The sequence below is a fragment of the Balearica regulorum genome, chromosome Z, assembly GCF_011004875.1.
Source record: "Balearica regulorum gibbericeps isolate bBalReg1 chromosome Z, bBalReg1.pri, whole genome shotgun sequence".
Taxonomy (NCBI): domain Eukaryota; kingdom Metazoa; phylum Chordata; class Aves; order Gruiformes; family Gruidae; genus Balearica; species Balearica regulorum.
In genome coordinates this window covers 62184286-62211767 of record NC_046220.1, presented here as the reverse complement: position 1 = coordinate 62211767, position 27482 = coordinate 62184286, and the positions used below count along the sequence as shown (strand labels likewise).

General features: G+C 38.2%; 1 protein-coding gene across 4 annotated transcripts in view; it reads left to right on the top strand.

Annotated features, from left to right (window-relative positions):
- The window catches only part of PIK3R1 (phosphoinositide-3-kinase regulatory subunit 1), a 61407-nt gene extending 36786 nt beyond the window's left edge, over positions 1–24621 (top strand). For 2 of the 4 annotated variants that reach the window (XM_075741250.1, XM_075741251.1), the window contains exons 5-16: positions 1814–1945; positions 2830–3031; positions 3231–3310; positions 13573–13675; positions 14349–14447; positions 14573–14753; positions 15230–15355; positions 16363–16505; positions 16782–16958; positions 17053–17121; positions 19475–19645; positions 20095–24621. In XM_075741250.1, coding sequence (XP_075597365.1) covers positions 1814–1945; positions 2830–3031; positions 3231–3310; positions 13573–13675; positions 14349–14447; positions 14573–14753; positions 15230–15355; positions 16363–16505; positions 16782–16958; positions 17053–17121; positions 19475–19645; positions 20095–20284 — 1673 coding nt within the window. In that variant the 3' untranslated portion in view covers positions 20285–24621. Of the gene's footprint in view, positions 1–1813; positions 1946–2829; positions 3032–3230; positions 3311–9671; positions 9994–12029; positions 12197–13572; positions 13676–14348; positions 14448–14572; positions 14754–15229; positions 15356–16362; positions 16506–16781; positions 16959–17052; positions 17122–19474; positions 19646–20094 lie in introns of those variants that run through there. The other 2 variants (XM_010301020.2, XM_010301019.2) reach the window with 2 other exon arrangements.
- Positions 24622–27482: the final 2861 nt, after the last annotated feature.

Genomic DNA, 27482 nt, shown 5'->3' with positions numbered 1-27482 from the left:
TTAATTTATCTGAATCTCCTTTTAAGTCTCTAAACTGAGATGTTCTTTTATTAAAGGTTCATCTATCTCCTGAGATCAAAAACTTGTGGTTTACATGCATTCTTATTTAAAATGTAATTAGATTTGAGAAAACAAAACAGAACTTTATCCTTTAGTAACAATGTATCTTTCTGAGTTCCCTTTAAGATAGGATCAGAATCTTCCAGGACATAGCAGATGCAATGGGTGTCCAGATACACGGATGCAGACAGATCTCATCTGCTCTGCCTACTCTCTTTGAATTTGCAGAGTGCTAATTCAGAGAGCAAAGTTGGCTTTGGTCTCAAAGTTGTGAGCTGCGTAAGTGTGCTGTTCTGCTTATGGTTAAAATGCACTCCGTATTAATTGGGTGACTGCCTGTTAACTTCAACACAGTGCTATCTAGCTCCAAAATCAAAGCCGACTTACATCTGGCCAGCTCAGCAGATGGAAGAGTTCAGGTCTGTTTATGACATTACACCCAAAGAGTTGCAGAGTACCACAAGTTTATTCTTACTCATGTATTCATTGCAGTAATTTGGGATATACTTCAGAGAATGGGTCAACACCAAAAGAACCAGGATTTAACTTGGTCTATTAAGGAACATCCTGTGAGGAACAAAACTAATGAAAAGTATTTCTTATGAATTTGTGGTTGGATTCTCTGACATATAATTGCTGTTGTAGAATTCATACCCACACTGCAAGATTTTTATCATCTGAGCCATTCATACTGTCTTTTTTATCATGTAAATTCTTTGGTGCCTGATAAGAATTGAGCTCATACTGTAAGCTTTCCTTTTGGGAAAACAGAAAGAAGGTGGTGGAGTACTAAGTTTCTCACTACCCCCTTTTGACTGCCTTTTTTCACAGTACGGGTAGACACACCACAGATCTGATTCCTCTACCTCCCTGCTGAATTTGGTTTAAACTGGCCAAATAGCTTCAGGAGTTATTTTACAGGGGACTTGGCTAGCCTAGAAAGTTGGTCAGCATTAATACCTCTAAATTTTTGTGCCAAGTGTGGATCTCTGTAAACATTTAGGACTTTACTGCACCAGAGTTTCATGTTTTAAGATGAACCTTAATCTTGCTAGCGCTAAGTAAGCATTTGTGTATTTTCCTATTTTTATTTTTGCTGGTGATATTCCTTGCTCCAATGCTAACAAGTAGTCCTTTATGTGACGCTCCCAAACTTTAGCCGAAGTCATAACTATCATGGAAGGATATCAGGTTTTACAAGATAAATCCTAACAGCTGCACAAAACACTAAGCACTCAGTTCTGCACGTGTGTATTTGTTTTGACTTACTCACATAAATATTTACAGACTTGGAGCCCCAAGTTAATCAAACTTACAGTCACAACAGAAGTAGCTACCAGTTGAGAAGCTGCCTTTGCCAAAACCCTTGATTATTACTTACTTCTTACATGAAATATTTACAGGTAAAACAGAGACCTGTTAAAAATATTCTGATGTTCCGTAACATTGCCAACATGCAGCAAGTTGCTACCGTTATTCTGAGTTCAGCCTTGCACTGTATATGACAGAAGGCCTCACACAGCTGTGGAAGACATTTGGTTTATTACATGCCAAAGGCCTGGGCATGGTGTTGAGCACTGTATGCTCTTCATCTCAGAGAAAATTTCTTGGTGTCTTTCATTCTTTCTTATGAGTTGTTCCCTGTAAACCATGTAAAAGCAGGTTTGGCTTCGTATAAAGCCCTAATATCATGAGCCTGTATATTTTTTTCCAGTATCTAACGTCTAAAAAGTATGTTGCTCTTTCCCTTCAGATGCCTCTTCATTGGACTTAGAGACATTTGATGTGCACACTTTATCAGATGCTCTCAAGAGGTATCTCCTGGACCTGCCAAATCCCATCATTCCAGCAGCTGTTTATAGTGACATGTTTTCTGTAGCTCAAGGTATGATTATCACATTATTTCAAATGTGAAATAAAAAAAGCTTTTATTAGGATTCTGAATATCCAGTGGTCCGGGTGTCACCCACAGAACAGGGAAGATTCTTCACAACCTGGCAGCATCTCAGAAAACGTATATGCCTTCACCACTTTTCATGAAAGCTGTTTCAGTTCAGATCTAGACATACATTATTTACGTACCTATTTAGGTAAACATAATGGAAAATATAAGGGATAACACAGTTCTCTTCATGTTAGTAAGTACAATGACAGTAGAAAAACTGGGGGAAAATCAAGGACTTATCTGTATGCAGAAAGCTAATTTTTAACTTTTTATCAGTGCTGACAAAGTAAATGTATTAGAGGTCATGGTGTTCTGCGGTATGTTGGGAGTTGCAGATTGCGAAGTGAGAAATACATGCATGTAAGATTCATCATCTACGGTGGTCATTTCAAACAAGTACAGCTTATAGGCTTTCAGCACGTGGGCCAAGTTTTCTGTTCTATATCTCAGGACAGGATATTGTGACTGCTAACCTTCAAAGTTAGAACAGCACCTGTGAGACTTATCTAGTGCATCTCAGAATTACCCAATCATGTGTGACGCTAAGCACAAGACAGACTTCTACCAGTACACTCTGAACGCATTGTGGTTTTCACCAAAATGCGTATCTGTTTCCATTTGACTTTTAAATACTTGTTCTTTACTCTTCCCTGAGCATTTCACTTTTTTCAAAAGACGGGAGAAGTCTTACGGCACTAATGCAGGACAGAATTTATTTTTTTTTCTGTAAAATTGATGCTTCCAAAGGAGTCATACACAGTTTCATTTTACTTATTGAATGTTCCCGTGCTGATATCAAGAGCCTTTTATCTGTTTGCTTGCAGAAGGGCAGAGCTCAGAGGAATATGCTCAGTTGCTGAAGAAACTCATCAGATCACCAAATATACCTCCCCAGTATTGGCTCACACTCCAGTATTTGCTCAAACATTTCCTCAGAGTTTGTCAAGCCTCCAGCAAAAATCTCTTGAATGCAAGGTCTCTGGCTGAAATTTTCAGCCCTCTGCTTTTCAAATTCCAGATAGCAAGGTAAGTGGGTCATCTTTATTATATTTTGTAGTGTAAATATGGGTTAGTTATATAAAAAAGTAAATTTAATGAATTAAATTTCTGACCTTACTTCTAATGTGGAGGGTGTTGCTGTAAATTTTTCCAATGTTTTTTAAATAATTCTATTGTAAACATTTACATTTTTCCTAGTTCTTACTGTCTAATCCATCCCTTGCAGCTCTGATAATACTGAACACCACATAAAAATCCTAGAGGTTTTAATCACAAGTGAATGGAATGAGAGACAGCCTGTACCAGGTAAAAACTGTTTTTAATTTAAAAAGTTATAAACCATTGTTTTCTTAAATATTAAAATTCAACTTAAGGACAGTAAATGCTCATTGTTTTTCTTTTTTAATCAGATTTAACGCAAAAGTGCATAACCACAGAACTAAGTAGAAGTTGTTCATATGTTCTGTAGTGGTGTAAAACATTTGTAAAAAAATGTCTTTTTCATTACAATCATTACAGTACCCATGCTTTGTACAGCCTTAGGACTTTCATTTCTCTTTCAGTAAACAGTGAATAGGAATCTGTGAATTTTTAACACCTGTAAACCAATAGAATGCATATCATACAGTGGTGGTGGTTTAAATTCTGGAGATTTAAGTCTCACTCTACTCCCAGGCAAATTTTCTTAGAACTACAATAGCCCATAGAGATCACTGGAAGAAAGTAAGGTTTCCCCCTTTATTTACATATATGTATTTTTTAATCCAGAGACTCCAAAAATTTATTTATCAATGTCAATAAACTACACGGAAAATATTAAAACCCCATTCAGGAAAGTTATACTTATGGGTAGATTATAACTTGTATCGAGTTAGCATCTAATTTCATCACCAAACAGTAAAACCCACATCTAATTTATGTAAAAATCCCCATTTTTAAATCACATATTTGATAGGAGCAAGGCAGAGTAGCAAACTATGTGCAGAGGAAATTATTAATGCAGGGGAACTTCAGATGTTAGCTTAAAGTAATTCCTTTTACAGCTTATTAACAGAGAATGTCCGAACAAAGGATAGGGCGATGGTGACCAGAACACTGGGCAGACTTTAGCTCTCCCATCTCTCTATTCAAAGTGCAAAGTAAAGTTCATGGCAGTAGGATCTGTAGGGCTGCTGCTGTGTTTGAAGAGATAGAACACAGCAGCAGAAAAATGCCTTACTTGTATTTCACGTAGGTGCATTGCATAATGTCCTTTCTCAACTAATGAAGATTAATTTAAAATGGTTAAGATTTTTATTCCTACTGCTTTGATTGGAAGGCTTTTCCAACCTTGCCAGCTCTATTAGTTAGGGACCTTTCCCTAACATTTAGTGTACATCTGTTTTCAGCTAGTTTATACCTAATTGATTTTATTCAATTCTGTCAAAATGGTTAAGCGGGCATTTCCAGAACCACTGTGTATTTTTCTTCATAATGATTCGTAACAACCAGGAGAGTCCAAACTTTTAAAGACTATTTGTCCTATTTTACTAAGAATCAAAAATAACTGCTAATTGTTAAAGAGTTATTTTTGCCACCAGTTACAAGCCTTAAAAAGAAAAATAGATTATTGAATCCTCTAATATTCTAAAGAGTTGGCTAATAGCATTTTTTTAGATTATATGTTTGCAAACGCTTTAGAGTATGTAAATTTATATGGCTAGAGGCACTAATTGGGAGGTTACAAAGGTAGGGTCACAAGTGAGAATTTCTGAAGTTGCACTTAAGAGCACTTGGTTGCATATCATCCTTAGTTGCTTCATATGAGGAAAGTATAAAAGTGAATCTGTTGATGTTAGAACTGCTAATGAGGACAAGGAGTTTAGTCATCTTGAGAGTATCATTAGGGCACTTGAAGAAATTTGGCTGTATCCATCAGATTTACAGGGTTTGACACTGCATTATTGACACTACATTAATAATTATAAGCTAATATCTGCTTGTTTTCAAAATTGCTTCTGCATTAATTAATGTTTTGTAATGCAATAGTTTATTTTGAGGATCCTCCTGGGATTTTTCATACGATCTGTTACAAAAATAGAACTCCTTCACTGTGCATTTCAAAGTTCATTCTGGGCAATGGAATGTTTTTTAGTAGAACATTTGCACATCTATTAATATGCTGAAAAAAACCTGCAGATACAAATTATCAGGCTTTGTAGTCTATAGTTAGCTAGCCTCTGCTCTTAGGCCTGTAAAGCACTTGAGTAATTTTCAAAAGTTGAGTCTTAATAGCATGTTATGCAAGTTTACAGGATTAGAATGCCAAAATCACTTAGTGACCTGATCATCTGAAGTGCTCTGTTTTTACAGTTCTCATAGAAGACTCTAAGACGTATTTTTCAGAATTAACCATCTTCAAGATTATCGTTTGTAGTGGCTTGAGTTTCCATAAAAATTGTTTAGAGACATGGTAATAAAAGAAAGATACCTAGATAAGATAATGTATTTGTCATATAAGTGTTCTGAGAATGACAATCTGTAATAGAATTTCAAAAGTGCAGAAGAGGTTTTAAGCAGAAATAATCTTACTTGTTAAAAATGACATAGTAAGTTATAAAAGGGAAGCCAATGCTGCCTGGTTTCTTCTCTTTTTCACAGACTGGAGTGATAGCTTCCTCCTTTCTTTTTTCTTTCTGTTATTCTCAACCCTGGATGAAAACATTCTGTCTAAAACAAGCTGTGCATGAAATTTTAGGGGTATCTTACGCAGTACGTAGATACATTAAATGGAGTGTTGGAGATAATGGATCTACATGGGGAGGAGATCTTTGCACAGCTATGGGTTTTTTTCTTATCGCATCACCCACTAATTATCCTTCTTGCCTCAAAGCAAGAGAAAGTATGCAATTGGACCTTATATCTTGATAAATCGTAAAATTAGTATCTTAAGTTGGGCATCTGTAGTTGGACATCTTATAGCTAGAGTGATGTTTTGCACACCGCAAAGCAAAAACAGGCCACTACTTGATTTTTTTTTTAATAACAGAGCAACTCTGGAATTTTTTTTTTTTTTCCTCTGTCACAGTGTTCAACAGCAAACTATGCATTTTAGTTTGTGAATTAGAATAGTGCTTAGTCCTCCACAAAAGTTAAAGTACTAAAGTTAAAATACCTGGTGTGCCTATGTGTGTAGTAGGTAAAGAAAAACTAATGCTGCAGGAGAATTAAGATTGGAGAAGTGGTTGGTGTTTTGGGTAATTGGTAACCAGGTCCATTTTCTGCTTCCTGTCTCATTCTTCGAGTTTATTAGTAGACGAGCCAGAAAGATAGTGTTAGTGGGCAAGCTAGGTGATTTAGCATCCCATTTTAACACCACAGCTTGATGAAGAGCCACACAGGCTTTAATTTAAAGAGTAATGCTGATTTTACAGTCAGAAACAAAGCTCATGTTTCTAAATAAGCTATTCAAAACAGTAATATTAGAAGAAAATATCTTAATTGTAACTCATTATAGCTAACAGTGCTGTTTATGTCTCACAGAAGCTCACATATCATATAGAGGTGTGGAGGCACATGTGCTTTTAGAGGTAAATACTGAAAAATAGGCTCTATTTGTAGGTCTAGAAGACTGGATGTGTTTTTCAGTTTGTTTTCGAGGATCGTAAAGACTCCTGGCTTTGCAGTCTGGAGGAGGCTTTGCCCTGGATGCAGGTCCCAGAGCCATCCATGGGGCCCGGTGGGTGCTTGGGGCACATATGGGAGCTGGTAGCTGGGAAGGCAGGTCTTAGAGAGGAGTGTGGGGTAATGGGAGAGTTGGGAGGGCATTTTCGGGGGGAACTCAGGGAGGCAGGGGGTCCTCTCAGGGTCAGGGGGCATTAAGGGGGCTTTGGGTGCGTGAGATTATGGTGTGTCTCATTGCAGGAAGGCAAAGAGGAAGGGTGATGTGGCAGGAGACCGGGGGGCTGCGGGGAGCTGGTGGCGTAGCAGGTAGATGGTCTGGCGAGGAGCAGAGGAAGAGCTCCTGCAGCAGCAGGAAGGAGCTGCCATCCTGTGCAGATGGATTGACGCCTCGAACGGCCTGTGCACTAACTCAAGCTGAGCTCCTGGGTCTAGACTGTCTATCCCAGATTATTCCTGTTTTCCAAGCATGTAAATAACATTGTAAAAAATGGCTCAAGGTTATTGCAGTTTTAAGCATGAAAAGGTAGGTTTTACTACTCACAGTGTCATTGCTTAAAATCAATGAGGTAATGAGACTGCCCTACACGTAACTGCTCACTTGCTGGGGATGGGGTGAGAGTCCCAGCAGTATCACCAAGATGCAGTCACTGTACTTGTAGCTGCATACAACATTAGCAAGCGTGGTAGCGTAAGAGCCAGAGCAGGCCAGTGTAAAGGCTGATCCTTTTCCTCTTGGAAACGGACACAAAGCTCCCCTAGACTGCTGCGATGGTCAGGCTCAGCCCACAGTCCCGTCGGTGGTGTCTTGGGACGCAAACAAATGCGTAGGAAGGCTGTCCTTTATCCGGACTCTCGTGCACGGTGTCAGGGGCTCGGCTGGCCTGTGGGCAGCGCCGAGCGCGGTCCGCGGCGTGCCGGAGGTAGGCTGTGCGCGGAGGGACGCTGCGCCTCCGGGCCGCCCCCGGCAGAGGGCTCCCTCCCCTGCGAAGCTGGCGACAGCCGGGCTTCCTGCCTGGCTTGACGGAGAGCGGGCTTTGTTCGTCACGGCACCTGGGAACGTTGTGTTCTTGCTTTAGGTTTTGACAGTAGTGTGTGCTTTTTCTTTCTCTATAGCTAATTGAAAGTATTTGGTAAAACGGAAACAAGATGTGTGATGTTATGAGAATATTTTGCAGATTGGTATGTGTGTGTTTGCTTGTAGGTATGTGTAACACACACAAGCAAGCCTGGCAAACCTGATCAGTTCTTTTCCTGCTTCATACATAATTTTTTAGAGAAAAAAAAGTACTTTATAGATAGAAGAACACTGTGACTATGATTGCAAAAAATAGTAGGCTGCTGACTTTCTGCAGATACAAACCTATAAATTCAATGGGCACCACTCAAGGTTTTGAAATTTAAATTTAAATAAAAGTTAAGATAGGGCAGTCATATGAAAAGGCAAGTGGGTGCATGCTGGTATCTTTTTTTGACAAGACACTTGATTCCCTTCTGCAGGATGATTATTTTTGCACAAGCCACTGGAATAAAAAACAAAACCAAACTTAATTGCAAAGCCTTATCTTTTATCCTGTGTGGGTACCTGTGCTTTTTAAAATGATAAACAATTCAGTGAACCAGGTTTGGGTTGTCTTTTCTCCTTTCAGAATGTGTTTCTGTATGTGGCCCTGTAAAACAAGAAGTGTTATCAACCCCTTCTGTAATTTTGATAGTAAAGAGGAGGCATATCAGTTACTGTCTGAAGTTGGATTAGTTCAGAAACACAGGTTACCATCTCCATTTGAAGTAGGCTGTATCTTTATGACTGTGCTGCTTTGTTATGTATAGAACTGACAATTGTTCAAGTAGGCAAAGACTAAAACTAGAAAAGCAAGGGATTGTTAATAGGTGAAGCTAATCAATCAACTGTAAAACACTGATAATGTACTGCAGATATTTGGGATTTCATTATGAGGTACAAATGAGTTTGATATTTTGTATAGGAAGATTTTGTTTAGTGGAGTGTTTGGGAGGTGAAAACTTTTCTGTGCCGTTTGACTGCCGTAAGGAGCACAAGCTGATCTCAAGAACACAGCTACTAGAAGTTCTCACTCTTTCCAACAAGTGGGAGGAAAATCCTAATGCACTGCTCCTCTTTCTCTGAATTCAAGCTTGTGGTCTGCTTCTCCTTTCACTTTGAATTTACTTCCTTGTAAAAGTATAGCTGGCAAAGAAGTTAACCTCAGTAGGCAAAGGGGAGTAGGCTCTTCAGTTGCTGCTCTGTTTAGCAAGTCTGATCTCCACCAGGCACTAAGGCAAGGAAAATATATTAGACCAAAACCGGTCCCTTTCTGTACAGTCCCTTTTCCCACCTGCCTGCCCGCCCAGGAAATGAACAATCCTGATGTACTGGAAAACGCCATGGATACAGATGGGTGTTTTTTCTGCTATTTTGAGTTTATAGAAAATGGATAAAATGCCTCACAGTGTCATGCTAAGGATCTTCAAGCAGCACCTGTACTCGTGATCCACCGTGAGTGTGTAGGAGGTGATGCTGTGCTTGCAAGCAGGCTATTTTGCTTGCACAGGGCTGCTCTGAGAGATGCGGCTCTTTTCAAGGAAGATTTTGATTCTGGGGTTTGGTTTTTTCTGCAGTAAGTTAGTTAGCCACTTCCTGTATTTGGCTGTTCATGGTGTTTTCTCAATTTTAATACTGCACTCAGCAGCCAGTGACAGAGACTATTTTAAGGCCTCTTACAATGGTCTTCTCATTTACTTAGCTAAAATGAGAAAGTTAGCCCTGCATTGGCCACTTGTTAGCTGATGACAACTTTTACTTTGAATCTGGCTCCCCCTCCCCCACCTGAAATCCCTGGCTCAGCAAATATTTGAACCTGCCCAAGTTAATCATGAAACTGAGATCTTTATCTGAGAGACGTGCAAGCTACTGAGGGTGGTGGTTTCTTTTTTTTTTCCCTTTTTTTTTTTTTACAGTACTAAAGTCAGGTTCACTTTTTAATGACGAACCAGAGTAAGTGGATACCTTCTGCAGAGCACAGAGCTTTAAGCAGTTAAGAAGAGAGAGAAGGCTTGGATTTTCTCACTGCATGTTACAGCTTTTTTAGGGATTTTTATGGAACATTGGTTGGAGAGCAGAGCAATCTCTTTTTCAGAATTTTTTTTTTTTTTCTTTATTGCTTCAGAGAAGCTTCCTAGTAAAAGGAGTTTTTTCAGGTTTTTTTAAAGCAAGATTTTCGTAAGAGGAAACCGATTAATTTTTCAGGTTATTGGATTGTATTTTCAGGCTGTGATACAAGGACAAGCATTTGTGATGCATAATTTACAAAGTAAGTGATTTTGAATTTCTGTGTGTGTTTTCTTCATCACCTGGTGGAAGTATTTTGCTATAACTGATTACTGAGTAGAGCTTTCATGGTCTTAAGATAGGTGAATGAGTCAAGTACCTCAGTACCCCTCCAGGTTATACAGGGAATGGAGAATCGCCTAACCGCCTCCTGTCTTTTCTTGCCTGCAAGCTGGGCTAGTCTGAGCTGAGCACTAACCTGATTATACAAGTGTGGGTAGTCCAGAATTTGGCCACCAGTGAAACCCTGGAGAAGTAATTTTTCCTGAAAGCCTTTATTCAACAGAACAAAAATTCTTACTGATCCCACATGAGACCTAAATGCAGCAATGTAGTCTTTGTAGGAAGTCTTTAGAACCTAATTTAAATAATTACCTTGGCAACTCAACTATTTGTGTAGCAGGTGGGCTAAACCTCCAAGTTTAGTGTTTGGACTTGTGTCTGGGATGATTTTAAGTATCCTATTTCATTTTGGAAATGGAAGGAATCTTTGGAGCATGTTTACCTAAACAGGGAGGGGAGAGTCTACTTCAGAATGAATTTAAGCTTGTTAACATATAAAGCAAACTAGCATGCTTTTTTTTTTCCTTTTGTAGCTGTTGGTACTCCAGAGATGTTCTTGTATGTTAATGCTTGTCTAAAAGGGGTAAGCTGCTGAGGGGCCCAGAGTGAGGGTAGATATGTGTGAAATAGTTGGGAAGGATGTAAATTGTGTTAATATTTTTTAATGAGTATTTATGAGATAGAGCACATTAAAGCTGCACCACGATTTCTTATGATGTAGTCCCGGATAGTTGCTACAGCTACTCTTTGCTGTGGTTATTTTTGGTATCTGGTTTTCTGCCCCCATAGATTATAGCAAGTATAAAGGATTCACATTGCTTTACATAGCATTCTGGTCTGGAATTAATAGTCTATTGTGTGTGTGTTTCTTCCAAGAGGTCTGAGAGAGTTACAGTCAGCTATGGGGCAGGGGGGGAGGGGGGGTGGGAATTAAGAAGGAATATTTCTAAATGGTGGGGGGGTACTGATGACGTAAAATCAAGTGAGGAGGGAGACACTGACAAAGGGACTCTTACTTTTAAAAACAATTAACTTGATAAATATCTCAATGAGAACAGGGTAGAGAAACAGTGTGAAAAGGCAGACTAAATCTTGTTTTATCCTGACAGACTGGCTTTTTATGTTCAGCAAAATCACTTTTCAAGATCTTGCTCAGTTTTTACTTTATTCCATGGTTTAGGCTATTCTGCTGAATGTAAAAGTACAATATTTGGTTTTTAGAGTTCAAAATTATTTAATCTAGATCAAGTGGAATTGTATTTTGTAAGGGGGGGAAGACATCTCTGCAGTAAGCACATTTTATATAATAATTTCAAGAATATCAGACCTGTGTGTCCATTGAAATAATAGAAATCTGTACAGTTTAAAAACATAATCTGTATTTCATTATGTGGAGATACCTATGTCTGTGTGTGTACATATGTGTAAAATGGGTGTGCAATGGATACACACACAGAGTCATGCTTTTTTCCCTTCCACATCTTTAATCTGTTCAGTAGGTCCAGAAACCCTATAAAGCTTTTTGAATGGTAAACTTCAGGCATCCGAGCAGTATGCAACTGAGATGTGACTGACCGACTTCTAAAGGGAACTGCCCTGTGTGTGACTGTGCGTGTGTTGTGTGCGCGTGTGTGTAAGAGCTACGTGCTGCAGCATATCAGCCTTTTGTCATCCTGCCAGGATTGGACTGTACCATGCTGCAAAGTCAGGAAAATGAGCTGGGAATGCGGGCGAGGAGAGCCCACTCGCTCCTTTTGTTTGTAATACCAGGTTTATATTGCGGTTCTGTTAAACATAGATTCTTTCCGAAACTGAAATTGTTTTAAGATTAATGTAGAACAAAATGATGAAACAGGAGTGGTCTGGTGACATTATTTTGACATGATTGGCTGAGGATTATGATGTAATAGGTTACAGTGCAGCCCCTTATAGGTTTTAAAATGAATTCCAAGACACCATTACAAAGAGAGCCTGACTCTTTTCTTGTATCTGAGCTTACTCAGTGAAACTCATACAAATGTACAATACTGTTTGGAATATGGAAGAACTGGATATAGAATATCCTAAGACAGATATAAATTGTGGCACAGACTTGATGTTTTACATAGAAATGGATCCACCAGGTAAAACTGCAGTCTTATTATGGAAGACTTAATTCATTTTGGTCTTTACAATAGCTGCTGAAAAATTCGTAGTGGATGTAGGCTTTCTTTACTTTGTCATTGATACAAATAGTTTTTCTTTTTCCTTTTTTTCATAAATTAGAAGTAAATTGTGGTTTAGTGCATGGCTATACTAATTAGAATCATAACCTGTAGAAATACCTGTCTGCTTACTTAATTGAATTTTTACTGGTTTGACCTGTTTCTGTTTTTATTATCAGATGTAATTCTAGTTCTGCTATTGTATCATAAAAATTTTGTATTTCTTTTATTATTATTTTTGCTATTTCTAGTCCACACTGACTAAAAGGAGATGCTGTAATAGCACTTTTATTTCCTGAAACAGTGATTACAAATCACTGTTTGGATTGTTTGAGGAAAAACAGATTTTAAAATCTATCAATATTAATTGAATACCTGATATTGCATTATTTTTTCACATCATATAAAATTATTATGCTATCTTGATATTCACTGTAACTTTAAAACCATCATCTTTTGTAGTCAGTCATAATATACAGGACAGGGACAATTGTAAGGAATGATGCACTTACTGGAGAACTAAAAGTGCTGGGTTGGTTTTTAATCCTGATTCCATTGTAGTTCCCCTTGCTACTAAGTCAGGAGTGCTGCAGTATCTTCTCTGGCACCCACTGCTATACGTATGCAGCTTTGACATTGAGAAAAGGGGGATGTGGTTTTAATCAGTCCTGGCATTTGGAACACGGTTTGTTCTGTAGAATACTAAGATTAACGCAAGGGATATTTGGGTCACAGATGGGTTTCTTAAAGTGTTTTTTTGGCAGATCATCTCACAGAATGCTGAGGATCACAAAAACCCAATTCTTCTTAAAATATACGGTATTGCTTTGGGTTTGCATCTTTTATTATTCAGCTTCTACGTGAGGAAGCAGTAACATTCCTCTAAGATCATTATGTAGGAGGGGGGAAAAAAAAGGCATTTTACATGTTTTATTATTTATATTCACTTGAAGAGAGTGGAAGAGGTAAAAGCAAACTTCAGAAATCTTTTCTTTCACAGATGCTTTCCTCACAGGGAGAGATGAGTATGGTTGTTATATTTTGCCTAAAATATATTATTGCAACAGTAACATACTTTTTTGAAACAGTACATCTTTCTTATTGAATTATATTGTTTTCAGTAAAATATCCTGATTCCTCTAATGTCTTTTAAAGACAGTTAGTAATGGAAATCTCTATTTTGTAACTATTCTTTTTTTGTTTCCTCATTCATGTAATAGTGTGCCATTTCAGGGAATATATGCTCAGATTTTGAGAGAGTTAAAATCAACTTTTTTTTCCCCTTTCATCTGCAGCACTGCCTCCTAAGCCACCAAAACCTAATACTGTAACTAACAACGGCATGAATAACAACATGTCACTACAAGATGCTGAATGGTACTGGGGAGATATCTCAAGGTAAATCAGCTCAAGACATGTATTTCTTGTGCTTGGCTTTGTTCTTGCTGTGCTATTCTGTGTGTATGTACTATGCTTAAGTATAGAAAAATCACAGTTATAGGAGCCATTTTTGGGATATTTTCCAATGCAAACATATTATGGTTGGTTTCATTCTAAATATGACTAAAAAGTTACTGGCAGTCAGTTAGAATGTAGTATGTGAAATGATTGTTATTACTTTGACAGCTATATGAAATGCTAGCATGAAAGGACAACACAAATAAATGTTTTCTTCCTGCCTTTCATTCAGACCCTCAACTGTAGGCACAATAGTTAACAAGCCAGACTAACAAGTGCCATATATTAGCAACATTTCTAACTGTGCTATATATAGGTACCTTAGACCAGCACTGGCTGCTCCAATTGTGCAGGCTTGTATGAACAAGCAGAAAGACCTATGCATTAATATAATTTTGTCCAGCAGTGAGAGGACATAGGATATACCATTTTTATATCCCAGTTGTTCTTCAGCAATGTTAAATAAGCTCTTAAATAACTGTATTTATTAATATGGAGATCAAGAAGGCATATAAAAACCACTTATTTTAAAGCAGAAGAATTTAGACCACAGTGAGAGGATAAATGAGTGAGAAGTAGCCGAAATGATTGGTTACTTTTGCTTTCATTTTAGAGAAGAAGTAAATGAGAAGCTTCGAGACACTGCTGATGGTACCTTTTTGGTACGAGATGCTTCAACCAAAATGCATGGGGACTACACACTGACGCTAAGGTAAGATTAGTTACACTAGGTCTGTAAAACTTCACAGTAAAATGCAATATTACATTTAAAATACAGTGGTCATTAGGAAATGATACTTGAAGTATGCCTAACTTTTCAACAAACTTTATTTGCAGGAAAGGAGGAAATAACAAATTGATAAAAATATTTCATCGAGATGGAAAATATGGCTTTTCTGACCCATTAACTTTCAACTCTGTGGTCGAGCTAATAAACCACTACCGGAATGAATCTCTAGCCCAGTATAATCCTAAACTGGATGTAAAATTACTTTATCCAGTGTCAAAGTACCAGCAGGTAATTTGGTCTATTTTCTTTGTGTTTCAATTAAATACAGAGAAATTACTGCAGACCGGGGAGTCATTTATCATGAAGAATGTCAGCTCTGTTAATATTTGAAAAAATAAAGTGGGTATAAAAAAGCATATTTTTGTTTAAAACCAACTCCACAGTTTGCCTATAAATAATTAAAACTTTAAATACTGCAGATATATTATTAAGAAACAAACTTCTGTTAATAAATATTCCACTCATTAATGATGAAATATATAATTTTCAGTACAAAGCTGAACACTAGCAATGCCAAATTGCTTTTTGTCATGAATTTCTCATTTGCATATTATGCATATAGTCTATTATATCTCCATATTGATGAAAGAGCAGTCACATTTACCATGTAACTATCTAGGCATTTTTAAGCAGTTTTATCCTGAAAATCTGTGAAATGTAATTGTTTCTTTACGGAATATCTTTCCTTCTGCTCATCATTCCAGGATCAAGTTGTGAAAGAGGATAGCATTGAAGCAGTGGGAAAGAAATTACATGAATATAATACCCAGTTCCAAGAAAAAAGCCGAGAATATGACAGACTCTATGAAGACTATACAAGAACATCTCAGGTGAGCTAGATTTGAAACCAAAGGGAGAATGGAAGACTTCAGCAGATTTAGAAGAAAATTATTGTAAATTGATACTGCCATACTCCTCCATCCCCTTCCACCACCACTACCATTGCCCAAAAGAGGAAACATATCTGATGTGCTTCCTCGGTATAGTAGAATCGCTTACTCATGTTTGAACAGTCACCACCTGTAACCTAAGCCACTCTGGGCCCAAGTCTGACACCTGCATCCAAAGCAAGCACAGAACTATCTTGATTTACCAACACTTCTGCGTACTGACCTCATCAAGCTGAGTTATGGTTTTCAAGACACATTTGCAGGGAAGCATTATATTTTATTACTAGTGTTTGAAGGGTCTAGTTTCATCTGTACAGAGTAGAGAGATGACTTGTGAAGATACTGAAAAGCTGCCTCTATCCTTCTTTAAACTTAATTGATTACTAGCCAAGTCTTGAAGTGCCAGTGACTTAGTGTTGTTTTACACACCCAGATTCAAGGCTACTTAAAATGTGCAGGAAATACACCTAAAAATAATTGAAGACAGGTGCAGGCAACTTGAACTAATGACTTAAAAGACGTATATATTGACTAACTATGCAGGGACAGGAGATGGACTAGATGACTTGTTGAGACCTGTCCAGTTTTATTTCAGAAAGCCATATTTGCCTTTAAGGTCATTAGTTGGTATGAAGTGCAACTAGCGCATTACCATAAGGCTCTAATCATCACCAAAAAAACTTATTTATACAAAACAAAGATTGTAGCTAGCTCTTTGTCTAGCAGGTTTTTTTTCCCTGGAAAACCTTATCATGTAACATGTCATCATGGTAGCCTTTTGCACAGGCCTCTTCTCTCTGTGTTATAAGGCTCTGCAGACAGAATGCATTCTGGAACAGGGATATTGGAGTCTTCTGTTACAATATACTGAAGTGTTTCTGTGATACAAGCCAATAAATCATCCCCTCTGTCTGATAACAACTGTAATAACAATTATTTTCTTTCAGGAAATTCAAATGAAGAGAACAGCTATTGAAGCATTTAATGAAACAATAAAAATATTTGAAGAGCAGTGCCAGACACAAGAAAGATACAGTAAGGAATACATTGAAAAATTTAAACGAGAAGGGAATGAAAAAGAAATACAAAGGTCAGTATTTGTATTTGCCTTTCAAAGTGTGTGATTTTTAAGAAAGAAACAATGCCAAGTGTAGATCTGACGAAAACTGAAGCAATATGGCAAGTTTAAAGTTGTTCAGTTGTAAGCGAAGCAAGCCTTACATGGGGTAGATGTGAACTCGCAACATGTATAGCTACATCTAGAGAAATAATCTGTTCTCTTACGTGTCTACACTGCTAAGTAGCAGATTATAAAGTTGTGAATAAGACATCATCAGAGTGTAACCTACCACGTTATTCCATTCAGAATTATGCACAACTATGAAAAACTGAAATCTCGAATAAGTGAAATTGTGGACAGCAGGCGTAGATTAGAAGAGGATTTAAAGAAGCAAGCAGCTGAATATAGAGAGATAGACAAGCGTATGAACAGCATTAAGCCAGACCTCATACAGCTGAGGAAGACAAGAGATCAATACTTGATGTGAGTATGAGTATAAATTAAAAAAATTTTTTTAATTTTTTTTATTGGTATCCAACTTCTGTGACTAACAATTTTATTTGCAATTATTGTCCAGGTGGCTGACTCAAAAAGGTGTTCGGCAAAAGAAGCTAAATGAATGGCTCGGAAATGAAAATACAGAAGAGTGAGTATTAAAAGATTTAAATCTTTCTGGTATTTCAAATCATCTTATGCAAAAGTGAGAAAAAACATTTAATTCCTGGACCACACAGAAGAAGTCTCAAGCCTAGGTCTCCAATAATAATGCACACATGGCATTAACACATGACAGCCTACATCATGCAAGTATTAGAAAGGACTCTGTCTCACACCCTACTCTCCATTATTCAGAGAACTGAATAATGAAATTGCTATAGCAAAGTACTAGAATTTAACCTGTGTCTTTGTACTTACCAGCAAAACATAGATCTTACAGAGATGCCGTATGGATAGATAAATTGTTCAGAAGGTCTCTCAGGCATGAGCAGGCTTTTTTCCAAATTTCAAACGTTGGTACTATGGTGCTATCTAGTATAGCGGTACCCATATCAGTATATCACATTGCTATTGCAGATGATAAAATTGTATATGCTGAAGAGTAGTCCTTCTCTGGTTTTGTGGTCTGGTTAATTTTTCTGGGAAATGGCAGGATTGCATTCTGTTATTTCAGCAATTCAGTTTACTATAGGTTCTGACAGAGGCTTGGCTTATGAATACGTTTCACTTGATTCCTGGGAAAAAAGCAAAAAGCACCTGGGTGGAGTGAATGTAGACCAAATTGAAACACAAGCAAGCCACAAAATAATATCAAAAGTGTAGTAACAGTGAAGAATGAACAAATAGAAAAACAAAGTTGTCTGAGTAATATTTGTATCAACATTTTCTGCCTATGTAGTTTCCTGTGTATGCCTTTTACACTGCCTGGCTGAATATATAGCAAAAGCACCAAACTGACAATAAATCTTTTGTGGATTTACATTCTAGCCTTGTCCACATCTATTTTAATTTGGCTTGGCTTATTGAGTCTCCTACTGTTATCCTGGAAATTTTGGATCTCTGCTGTGGCTGCGCTGGTAGAAGCAGGAGATAAAAATGGCATACACGTTTTAAAGCCATGTTGTTCACTCAGTGTTAGCACAGCTCAAAGATGATATGATGGAGGATATGTAGGCACCTGTTTTCAGTTGTACTCCCATCACTTAAGCGGTAGACAAAGAACAGTGCCAGGCCATAGTTTTAATGTAGCATCAAAACGGCAAGTGAAACTGTTTAAAGAAAATCTTCCTTTTCTCTCACTCTGTGACTCTCCTTGCCAGTGAGTCTGGTAGGTGCTCAGGTTTCTACTGAGCACTGAATTAAACTTTCAGAATATGACTTTAGGAAGAAAGTTGTAATGCGGAAAAAAATCAATATAATGAGCAGCAGGAAAACCAGGGATCGCTTTCTCTAGGTGTTGGTTGAAAATAGAGCTACTGCTTAATGCATTTGAATATCATGCAGGACTAGGACTACCATGGGATAAGGGACCTAGAGACAGTGTCATCTGAAACAAAAGAGCCCTTCTTCCTTCTGAAAAATTGAATTCTGTGAGAGATTGCTGATTTCTGTAGACCAGCGTGAGAATCTTCAGAAAGACACAACTGTGGATGAGTGAGAAGTCAAGTTTTCTTAGACCAAGGAAAACTGATTAAAAACCTATTACAGAGAGAATAAATACATTAGCCAAACACAGACTGATTGCAAGCTGAGCAGGAGAAGCAGGGCCCACCAGTGCAGGCTGTTGGGGGAGCGTGGAGCTCTGGTACTGCAGAATATCAAAGTGGTGTCCATACAGCTGAACCAGAGACATCGTCTTTCATGGGGGGCTTTAGCTTAGATGGTTCTCTGTAAGTGTGAATCAGCTTTATAGTTGGTGGCTGGTTTGGTAGAGAAGACCCTATATTATATGCTTTTCTCATAATCTGGTTACAAGAAGAGCGAGCACTCTACTATTCCACCCTTTCCACAAAGCCATCTCCCTTATAAATAATTAATCTGCCTACCTGTACAACTGCTTATAGCTTTCCCAAGCAGCAGCCGTAGTTGATACATTGCATGATTTTTCACTGCTGACCAAGTGTTCTCATCTTTGGAAATGAAGCTGACTCAGGGTATTGATTTCATTGGGCTTGCTATTTACCAAAACAGTGAGCAACGGTAGAAGTACTGAAGTGCTCGCAGCAGATTCTGAAAGATAAGACAGCATCCTTTTATATCTGTCTTCAGATTTACATGAGTGTTTTATAAAGAAACAAGAACCAGAACTTATATTTTATTTTTATTCAGTGGTTTAAACGGTGCAGTATTGCATGGTGTACATCCCTAGTTTTACCAGGGAGGTATCCTACTAACCACTGACTTTTTTTTTTTTTCTCAAATAGTATGAAATGGGGACTACTTAATTAGTGGATTTTGCTCTGCCATGTGTTTCACAAACACATTTTGTCCTATTTCAACAGCCAATACTCTATGGTAGAAGATGATGAGGACTTGCCCCATCATGATGAGAGAACATGGAATGTGGGCAATATCAATAGAAGCCAAGCTGAAAATCTGCTGCGGGGAAAGCGAGATGGAACATTCCTTGTTCGAGAGAGCAGCAAACAAGGCTGCTACGCCTGCTCTGTGGTGTACGTATCCTAAATTGTGAATGATGTAACCAACATTTGAGGCACCTACCTTGAGCCAGAGGCAAATAAACACTTGCATATGCATGGATCCCATTGGTCTTAAAAGCAAACCAAGTAGTCCTGAGGCCATCCTTACTGCTGCTCCATTCCCTACACAGCTCAAGCCTGTGCCACTCCGCAGATGAGCCTCACACAGTAGAAGGGAAACCAAAGCATGGATGCACTTCTTTATGTGCAGCTGCTAAGTCCTGCCTCTCTCCTGCTTCCCTAAGCTAACACAGCATCTGGGAATCTGGGTTAAACTGAGGCTTTTTGCCATTATCCCACCACAGAAGACAGTGGTTCTATGTAGTGGCTAGCATCTTAAGATTTATTGCCAATACCTTATTTTCTAGCTTAACTTTTCTGAACTGACAAACTAAAAACTGGTTGTTTTTTTTCCTCTTTAGGGTGGATGGAGAAGTAAAGCACTGTGTGATAAACAAAACACCTACCGGGTACGGATTTGCAGAGCCATATAACTTGTACAACTCGCTCAAAGAACTGGTGCTACATTATCAACACACATCACTCGTGCAGCACAATGACTCTCTCAATGTCACACTAGCCTACCCAGTATACGCACAGCAGAGGCGATGAAGATCTTAATACTCTGGGTTATTTGTTTTTTTTCTAAAGAAAAGATATGACAACATTGAGGCCTCTGGAGAGAAAAGGCTGCTTTCAGTCTTACTCAAGAATTTGAGCTGCAGTATCAAAGCTATCTGTCTTCAGATGGGACTAGAGCTTTTCTTCACAACTGCGGTGGGAGAGATCACAGTATTTAGCTGTGAACATATGTGTCTAATCTGAAATGCTTTCTTTTTTTTCTAATTAAGAAAAACATGAGAGGGAGAAATCCTAACCTGATCTCCGTGCAGGGACATAGAGGCCTTTAACCATGGTGCTTGTTTACGACCACTTCTGAAGCTTTACCAGCTAGAACATTGGGTTCTCCAGACACAAGGTGTAAGAGGTCTTTGTCATTCAGTTACTGGAATTTCGTGGTCACGACCTGGCTTGGATTTGGTGTTGCTGCACTCAGTGGATCCAGACACACAGCATTGTGGATATTTTGGTTTCTGGTGAATGATATGTAGCAGAATGGCACTTTCATTTCTAAGGGACACTTTAAAAGGACTTCAGTTACAGTATGTTGTTCAGAGTCATTGTTATAGCAAAGTGCCAGGAAGTGTTTTGTTTAGACATTTAAAAATCCTGTTTTAAGAATATATTTAAGACTGAAGAAAACAGGATTTTTAATGTCATACAGTATATAATAATGTACATAGCATTGGATGACTAACTATCATTGATGGAAACTATCAATACCAAACTGCTTCTCTTTTCCCCTTTCTGTTTGCTGAAAGCTGAATTCTTAGACTGTGCTATGCAATACTGAATTTTCTTTAGGCTGTAGTCTTCTCTCAAGCATATCTACAGGTTAAGCTTGTTTTTCTTTCTTGTTTCCTTGTCTTCTTTTTTCTTTCTTTCTTTTGCCTGTGAATATTTTTCCTGATGATTATTTTTTATCATTCATTTTGTTGGTTGGTTGGTTTTTTTTAAATGTACAGGAAGCCAGCAAGAGTTGGCTTCAGAACTAAAACTATGAAATATTTCACAATTTTCTTTGTATAGAATATTGAGCTTCTAGCTCAAAGTTCAAAATGTTCATAAATTTTTTTGCCTAATTATTTTGTTGGGCAGTGCCTGATAAGCTTCAAAGCTGCTTTATTCAATAAAAAATATAAGAACATTACAAAATATCACTGAGTCCAACAATATTGTTTCAGAGAGATCTTCAGAATACGGTACCATGGTATGTTTGCTTCTTGAAGCATTTTGAACTTATATCATGTTTGTCTTTGTATTTGGAAGACAAAAAATCTTGTATCCTTCTCTGATAGTGGTTACAGAAAAAACAGAAAATTTGTCTACTGGGGTGGATAGTTTGGATTTCAGAATGAATCCACTCTTCACAGTAAATAAATGACTTCTTGATCTACTGTGGCAGAATTTTTGTCAGCATTTAAAGATATTTTCATTTCATATGAAGGAAGTTTCTCTAATCTGTTGCTTAGGTTTGTTTTTTGTATTGTGAAAAAAAAAAAGCTCCCACCTTTACTGAGAACATTTGGATACAATGTAGAGCTAATTAAGACTGGAAAATAATCTGTTTTGAAACTGATTAGGCTATCATATTTGGATTTATTTTTGTAAGATTGTAGGCTGAGGCAGTATCAAAGTGAACACTTCTGTAATTTCAGGCACCAGAGACTTACAAAATTATGGTTTAGTTAAAGGCAACAAATACATGAACCCACTAGAGCAAACTTATTAGGCATTCCAGGACAATTCACTGTGGGTGGTTTGCAATGGTTAATTATTGTCCTGACCACTGAAGAAATTCACACATTGCAAATTGATAAAGTAATGAAGTTCAGAGAAATCTTGGAAAAGTTTTGCCTAAGTGAACATATGAATTTATTCTTCCCCCAAGATGCAAAGGCAAGACCCATTACTATTAAAGGGAGTTTGCACACACAATCAAAAGAGTAAGACGCATGGAGTTCTCTTCTAAGAACTCTGTTTTAGAAATATATGCGTTTTAATTGAAAGTATGCAGTGCTTATTAAGCTACTGGAAATAGTAAGAAGAAATTAACCAGTCTCCAGTAGCTTTTATATTATCTTCTAATTTTTACATTATTCCTTCATTCCTGAGGCTGTAAGGCTTTTGATTTTATTGTGACTTTGTGCTCTTTTTTTTTGGTGGAGTGTCTTTGTTTTCCTGTAGATGTATTTTCTTACTAGAATTTATATCAGGAAACAAGATCAACCAACATTAATGTTTCAGGATAGTCACCATTTACAAAATTATAGAATAGAATTTTAGTCTTCTTCCCTTCCTTATTCCACACTCTTTTCAGGCCTGTAGGACCATGTAAATTTGGTTAACTGATAACTGGTTTTTACTATGAAAAGCGCCAACAGTTACTCTAGCACGCCAGTTGTACTACCAGGCTTGAAGTTAGAAATTAGTTCAATATACAACAATTTAACACTTGTAGCAATCCAAGATATTCTTTGGACATATATTAATTTTTGAATGTTAAGTATTTTAAGAGTAAAATTGTATTTTTTTCTCTATAAGCAAAATATATGTAATCTGAATTGATGTTTCACGTAGCATTTGTCAAGAAATTTTATCACAGTTAAGGCATTTGGATCTAATTTTCCTCATATTAAGAAAACCTCTGCTATGTCAATGGGCCATATCCTTATCATGCCCAGCCCAGTAGGGGATATAGTTTTTTCCTGTCATGCTGTACAACTTTTCTTCATGTGTGGTTGTAGCAGAGAAAAATTGTGTGTGTGCAGATTTGCCACTTGCTTTTCTTGCACAAGCAGCAATGAGAAATAAGCACTGTGTTGTGAGGAAGAGTGCTTAGGCCTTCCTAAGGGGAAGTTCTGCCTACAGAGGGTCTGTGCAATTTGCAAGGATCACTTACGGCCTCAGATTGGCATGAGTGGGTTTTCTTTGGTACTTCGTATTGTGTGGCCTCTGCATTTCCCTCCTTAATGCACAGAGCTACATCCTGCCGAAGGCCCTATTAACTGCAGAGTTGTTTGTCCTTAATGTACCATATTGTTCACTCCAGTTTTGATTTGATCTCAAGCAGACTAGTATATACAGAAAAAAAAGCACATGGAGATAACTGAAGTAATACGGTGCTTTTCTGTATTTCTGTTGACATGTAGTTTTTCCATCTAATATGATTCAAGGGTGGGATTTGATTTGTTATTAATTTTTGTTGTTGTTGTTGTTGTTGTTTGGGGATTTTTTTGTTTTATTTTAAATCTTTGAGTTACGCTGCACTGCAGCAGCACTTTCAGAAGGCCTTTTAAAGGTATGAGACGTAATGCAGAGAACCAAAACTCAAAACTAGAGGAGATTCTGATTTCCTTAAGTTAAAATTTGAACTTACAGGTTTGGGGATGCTTATCTGTGCATATGTGTGCACACTTGCTATGTTTATGCATATGTTGTATAAATAGATCCTAGTATAGCTGCATTTTCACCAAGCATCATTTTGCTGAATTCAGTAAGTGATATCATTAACTTTCTTTAAAGGCACACACGTGCACACTAGACCTTTGTGGGTGCAGCATGTTTCCAAATACAGTTAGAAAACTGAGTTTCTGTGTTGTTGGATATTTTCCTTCTTTAAAAAAAGCTTGTCTGTATGGTTCAGTTATCTAAGAAATCTTGTCAAGCAATCTGTAAAACCAAATCTTCAGATTTTCTATTGGTGTCAACTGTTTTGTAGTGAAAAAAAATGGCTTTGTCTTGTAATTGGCAATGAAATAATAATGCTTGGGAAAATATTCAGATGCTTCTAATGGGGAAAACTTGTGCCGATTTTCACACAGTGCTTTTGCTATGCATGTATTAAGTTGGGAAAGTGAATCCTGATCTTTTCTTTTCAGGGTCACTTTAGAAATGGGCAGCTTGAACCACAATGCCTCCCATGGGACAAGGTTCCAAAATGCATTTTATGTAGAATCATGTTGTATTTACTGCAGTTGAAGACTGAACTAGACTGTGGAAGTTGGTAATGTTACATTGCACTTGTCCTAATGAGACTGCATTAGCTGCCCAAGATGCTGCTATTTTTTTTTTATTCTTGTTTTTTAAAATAAAATTCTGTTCTGTTAAATGTCTTTAAAACATTAAGATTACTTTGTTTTAACATGGTCTTTGAGGAGGTGGAGGGTAAAGTGGGTTGTAAATTGCCTTTACAAGGCAATAATGAAAACATGCCTCCTTGAAACTTTGTTAAAGCTGTAGAGTTGATGGAGCTGTGTCTTGTTTTTAAGTTGCTTTTAAAATTGTAATAAGTCTTTAAGCAGAATAAAGGTTGTTTTGAAACTGCATTTCACTTGTTGAGGCTTCAGTAGGGACTGAGATACCTGTCTACCTTGACTCTTCCTGTGTGTATGTAGCCTACTTTAAAAATGAGACCCAAATGTGCATGTTATTAGAGGGAACTAGGGAGCAAATAATTTCAGCTGGCTCACAGCCATCTTATGTATTGAACTGAATGAAGTAGTTCAGTAGTTCCGAAATAGTTTTGTGTCAAACAGTGACAAAATGACAGTTCTGTTCATCTCATTCTTGCAAAAGCAGTACAATATTCATGATCTGTGATCTGCCTTTTACATTGCAGATGAAGTTCTGGTTCTTCTGAAATCAGTGTGAGGTTTGTCACTGATATCCATGAAGCCAGCATGTCAGCCTTTGTAGCTAGAAGTCGTTCACCAGCTTCATGGCTGCACTTAATTGTGAAAACCCAACATGAGAATGAAAAGAGAGGAAGGAAGGGGGGGATTGGGCAAGACTGATTCTGAGCTGTGTTTTCTTCCCCACATTATTGGTATGTGGTATCTGACATTTTCAGGCCCATCCATATTTTGCCTGAGAAAAGGTCCTCCAGGGAAGACAGTCTGGAAGCAGAAAGAGATTCCTATTCCCATTCTGTGCAAGGTCCATTCCAAAAATCTGCGCATATTTTGCTCGCAGTCGCCACATAATACTCGGTTAGCATAGGCTTGAAATAATTATTAATAATCACATTGTCACTTGCCCTTAGAGGTTCTTACAAGAAATGCAGATTAAAGGCTATTGTCATATTTTTAGCCCACTTAATAGAAAGTGGGGGTAGATCTCCAATGAATGTATCTGTTGCAGTTTTTCTCAGTAAGCTGATTCTTTTAAATAGATGCCGAGTTTATCTCATTCCTGCTCCCTGAACCAATGTTGAGCAACACAAACTCTTCTGCAGCCGTTCAACACTTAAAATTAAGGTTAGCTAGGTCATGAATCACACATTGTCCATCATCAGCTATTGAGAGAAATTATGACTGGCTGATCATAAACTGCAGAAATCTATGGACCAGCAGATTTCTTGCATGTATTATACATTGTATAGAAATCACTCTTGGCAGACTGGAAAAACAGTTTGCAAAAAGTCATTCCATTTTTGCTATCTGCAGACAAACACATCCCCACTTTCCCTCTCTGCTTTTTGCTAAGGCTTGATGGTCATTTTTCATAGGGAATGTGAAAAACTGCTTAAATCTATCTTTGTGCAGCTACAAGTGGATGTGATATTTTTAAAGGCTTGGGAATGCTTGTTGTGGGGTTTGGTTTTTTTTTCTCCCCTAGCCGCTTGACCTGTGTGAAGTCGTGTGCAAGTAACTTCATACAAATCCCTTTGAGCTGCAAAGCCAAAAAGGGAAGAGAAGGTTTTAAAACTTCTCACTGTTGCTTTCTCTGGGCTTCCCTGAAGGGACAAGTGGCAGACTTCAGCCTCCACCGTCTCCCCCGGCACCCCAGCTTCCCTGCTGCCTAGGGGGAGCTTCCTTAAGCCAACCGAGCTGGTCCACTGTTAATCACAGGCCGGTGCTGATCAGCTAGTGGGTCAGCAAGGGTGGCTTTGGCAGGCAGAGGTCCCTGTAAAGCAAACAGGCCGAGCAGGGGGGCCGGCAGAGCCCAAATGGGTGCCTGTGGAGGGCTCTGCGTGGACAAACAGGCACTCCCATGGCCGCGGTGAGGGCAGCCAGGCACAAAATGGCGGGGGCAAGGACACAGCCCTGCTGAGGTGCCAGGCCACCTCTTGTGGCTCATAATGGCCTCCCACGGAGATGGCCCTCCCTTATGCCACAGTGAAGAGCCTCTCTTGTTTGCACAGGGACCCTTTGAGATGATTATGCTTAGGATACACCTAACGTTTACCCCCGGTGCCCAACACCCCAGAGGGACCCTCATTTAGAGGGTGGAAACAGGAAATGGGAAATGGTGAGGTCCTGCCAGTGTCCCTTGCTGGAAAGACAGCTAAAAATAAGCAGTTCTGCTTTCCCTGTAGGACGGCATGCAGGGGAGTGGGGTCAGACATGCTTCCCGACAGACATGGGCTGTACAAAAGGCCTTTCCTAACACCTCTGAAACAACAAAAAACATAAGCTGTGGGAGTGCTGCTGAGCATGTGGTTCTGGTGTCTTTTTAATCCGTTCGAGGACCTATGTCCTCAAATACCTAGACTACCAAAAATAGAAACTCTGTAGGGACCTTCTGGGTAAACAGGTATTAATTGATCAGCCACTGTTCAAACTTTGGATAATCTTTGCAGGTACCAGCACTTTAACCTCTGAACAGCAATCAGATAACCAGAAACGTCCTGACAATTCTTTGAAAAAGGAGGGTTTTATCCACGGCATTACAAGGACACCTCTTGTTGCACCTTTCTTTCCTCTATTAAGAAATTATCTTTGCATCCTAAAAATGGAGGAGTTTAGGCCACTGATTTAAACATGTTTAAATATTTCTGGGAGAAGAAAATTTAACAGGTAACACACAAAAGGATCTAAAACTTGCCATCCTCAGGTCTTTGAACAAACAATAGTGACAAAACCGGGCATGAATATAGTTAACTTGGATGAAGATTTCACTGTCATATGCCTGGTATTCCTAACTCATTGGAAGACTGTAGCCTGAGAGACTGATAATTAATTTATACCTGAGAGCTCTTCCTCTCTAAATGTGTATTTCCTACATGGTATGGTTTATTTTTCCACAAATCTTGTGCTTGGTGTAAAACAAATGTTCTGTGAAGGTTGCTGGATTAATCCTTCTCTTTTTTTTCTTTTTTTTTTTTTTTTTCCAGATGTTGCAACCACCCAAAGTCCTTCAGCAGGTTTGTCCACGGGGTGTTGGGTGAAACAGACACACCAAGAGT